The sequence below is a fragment of the Epinephelus lanceolatus genome, chromosome 13 (assembly GCF_041903045.1).
Source record: "Epinephelus lanceolatus isolate andai-2023 chromosome 13, ASM4190304v1, whole genome shotgun sequence".
NCBI lineage: Eukaryota > Metazoa > Chordata > Actinopteri > Perciformes > Serranidae > Epinephelus > Epinephelus lanceolatus.
Window position 1 is genome coordinate 39,171,694 of NC_135746.1, and position 3,533 is coordinate 39,175,226.

Here is a 3,533-nt window from a genome sequence, read left to right on the forward strand (position 1 = left end):
TAGGTTAATTGATAACTCTAAATTGTCCGTAGGTGTGAATGTGAGCGTGAATGGTTGTTTGTCTCTATGTGTCAGCCCTGTCAGCGACCTGTCCAGGGTGTACCCTGCCTCTCACCTGATGTCAGCTGGGATAGGCTCCAGCCCCCCCGCGACCCTCAAGAGGATGAAGCGGTTAGAAGATGAATGAATTACAGAATTACATGAACTACAGTTAAAGTGCACAGCTCAGTTGGAAACACAGATATGGTTGGAAAGCCCAGGACAGAAAGTCTTGTTAGTAGGTCTGTTATAGTCCAGAGCAGTCTTGACAATTTGAGGCACCACTCCTTTTAGCTGCAGACAGTGCGGAGGCTAACGGCTAATGCTAGCAGCTCGTTGAGAGGGAGAGAGAGAGAGCAGTGTGGCGATCAGCTAATTGGAACAGAGCTGGGTGAGCATTATAAACTGTGAATGTAGCTGTAGTGTATATTATGATACACTTTGTGATCATAATATAAATAGATTATGCAGTCCTCTGTGCAAAGCAGATTTCCTAAATTTTGTGAAGGCTAGATACATTTAGCTAATTTTAGAGACATGAATGAGCGGCAATTTATTCCACGGAGCAGTAAATGTGTCTCAGAGCACCTCATAACACACTGCCAATCACATTTCTAAACTCCAAAGGCTGTTGTACAATTAGCAATCAGCAATTTGTCATAAAAGGATCACAGATGGGCTCCTGGTTTGTTTGGAGAACAATGGATGGTGGCAACATTGAAGAGAGAGGTGAGCAGCAAGGCAGAGGAGTGAGAGTAAGAGGAGGAGGAGGTGGAAGAAGAGGACGAGGAGGAGTGAGAGTAAGAGGAGGCGGGAGAGGACAAGGTGGAGGAGGAGGTGGAGGAAGAGGACAAGGAGGAGGAGGAGATGGAGGAGGAGGTGGAGGAGGACGACGACGACAAGGAGGAAGAGGACGAGGAGGAGAAAGGAGAACCATAATCTCTGATGAGATTAGGGCCACTATCATTGATCATGTGGTCAACCATGGTTTGCCCATGAGGGAGGCTGGCCAGAGAGTCCAACCCAACTTGAGTCGCTTCTCGGTTGCCTCAATAATTCGGACTTTCAGAAATGAGCATAGGTAAGAAACCTACTCGCCTTGCTGCAGTACTGCATATCAATACAGTATTCAGTGAGTGTTGCAAGGACCTTGCTGTATTTGTATCTATTTGTATCTTTTGCAGAACTGCAAGATTACCACACCGTGATGGGAGAGGAAGACTCCTCACAGATGAGCAGGAGACTGCAGCAGTCAACATGGTGCTGGCAAACAATGTCATAACCCTCCGACAAATCCGAGATGCAGTCATTGCAGACCAACGCATATTCCAAAATACAGCAACAGTGAGTTTATCCACAGTGGACCATGTTCTCCAACGCAACTCCATGAGGATGAAGCAGGTATACAGGGTTCCTTTTGAGAGGAACTCTGCCAGAATCAAGAAGATTCGCCATGACTATGTGCAAGTAAGTCCTATACATTCCACAACTGTGTGCTATCAGCACTGACACACTACTGTATTGTACTCCAATGATGTTCTTTTTTTTTTTTTTTTTTTTTTTTTTTACAATGTTTCACAATAGCCTTTACTCTATTGAACACTCTTGGTGTACGATATATACTGTAATATTGTCCTGCTGTCTGTTTCAGAGATATCTTGACCTAGATGCAGCAGCAGACCTGCATGAATTTATATTCATTGATGAAGCGGGGTTCAACCTTGCAAAGAGAAGGCGCCGGGGCAGAAATGTAATCGGCCAGCGTGCTGTCATTGAGGTCCCTGGCCAGCATGGAGGGAACGTAACAATGTGTGCTGCCATCAACCATCACGGTGTCCTCCATCACCATGCCACCCTTGGCCCATACAACACTGCCCATCTCATAGCATTCCTGGACACACTCTACAACATCGTTGTTCAACCAGACCAGATGGATGACACAGAGGTAATCAGGTTTGTCATTGTCTGGGACAACGTCAGTTTCCACCGGGCTGCTCTGGTCCGTGACTGGTTCAGGGGCCATCCTGAAGTTTCTGTCCTGCATCTTCCTCCATACTCTCCCTTCCTCAATCCTATTGAGGAGTTCTTCTCTGCCTGGAGATGGAAGGTGTATGAGAGGAACCCACAGACACGGATCCCACTGCTGCAAGCCATGGAGGATGCATGTGGCGATGTGACTGCTGAGACCTGTCAAGGCTTCATGTGCCATTGTAGGCGATTCTTCCCCCGCTGTTTGGCCAGGCAGGACATTGCCTGCGAAGTAGATGAGGTCCAGCCAGGGACCGTAGGCAGGATGCAGCCTAGTTGTTTTATGTTATTGCTTTCTGTTTATTCTTTATAACATCACCATGTGTGCGGCAACGAATCACCAGGGTATCCTCCATCACCATGCCACCTTCGGTCCCTACAATAGTGCACTTCTCCTGGCATTCCTGGACACACTCCATAACCACCTCATCCCACCTGACGACCAGTTCTTTGGGCCACAGCAGCTCAACTACGTTGTCCTCTGGGACAATGTGAGTTTTCACTGGGCTGCTGTGGTCCGAGACTGGTTCACCGACCACCCACAGTTTTCTGCTGTATTCCTCCCACCATACTCCCCCTTCCTGAACCCCATTGAGGAGTTGAGGAGGAGGCCTGTGACGACGTCCCAGCTGAAGGTTTCATGCGACATTCAAGGCATTACTTCCCCTGCTGCCTGGCGAGGGAAAACATCGCCTGTGATGTGGATGAGGTCATGTGGCCAGACAGGAAGCAAAGGCACAATGTGGCACACCAGTAAATCAGTTTTGATGGTTGTGGCTGTATTTGTTTGATTTTGGATGAAAAATTAAAAAAATTCTGTTACTGCAAATATGTTGTTTTATATTTGGATATACCACAAAACATTATACTGTAATACAGCATTTTACAAAATGGGCAAGTGTGACTGCATGAACATGCAAATGTATAATTCTGAGTGTATTCCATTCAGACAGTCATGTTTTCCATTTTGCACTGCAATGTTCAATTGGTGCTACAAGTTTCTACTCATATGATGGCTGTGTGTGTCATTTGAACACAAAGTTCCATTTTGAGAAGATGTTGAGCTTGTTTTGGAGGCAGAGTGTTATTTTGCAAGAGAAGTGTTGAGTTTAGCAGTTTGTGTGTGTGTTTTTGTGGTTTGTGTGTAGAGTTTTGAGAAAAGGAGGTGTTCCTCCAAAAAATGTGTTTAAGCAATAGAGAAAAACTGTAAAAGGCTGAACGTGGTGTAGTAACAGTGATTCTATATTTGCTGTCGATGAGGTTTATTAGTCTAATTCTGCATTTACTGTGGATGACATTGTGGGCTGACAATTTTACTGAAATAACACGATATAGAGATGTCAATATGACACTGACTTGTTTCCTTTACAGGTCTGGAGGTTGGATGACTTGGACTTGCAAATACTGTATGTTTTCATCATCAAACCGGCGCAGCATTATACAACATTACAAAGTAAAACATGGAC

General features: G+C 45.5%; 1 protein-coding gene across 1 annotated transcript; it reads left to right on the forward strand.

Annotated features, from left to right (window-relative positions):
- Window positions 1-740: 740 nt before the first annotated feature.
- On the forward strand, window positions 741-2,626 carry LOC144466601 (uncharacterized). Its single transcript, XM_078174152.1, has 3 exons — window positions 741-1,120; window positions 1,224-1,506; window positions 1,691-2,626. Exons 1-3 carry the CDS (start codon window positions 741-743, stop codon window positions 2,378-2,380), a joined length of 1,353 nt encoding a protein of 450 aa, XP_078030278.1. The 3' UTR covers window positions 2,381-2,626.
- The last annotated feature ends 907 nt before the right edge of the window (window positions 2,627-3,533 follow it).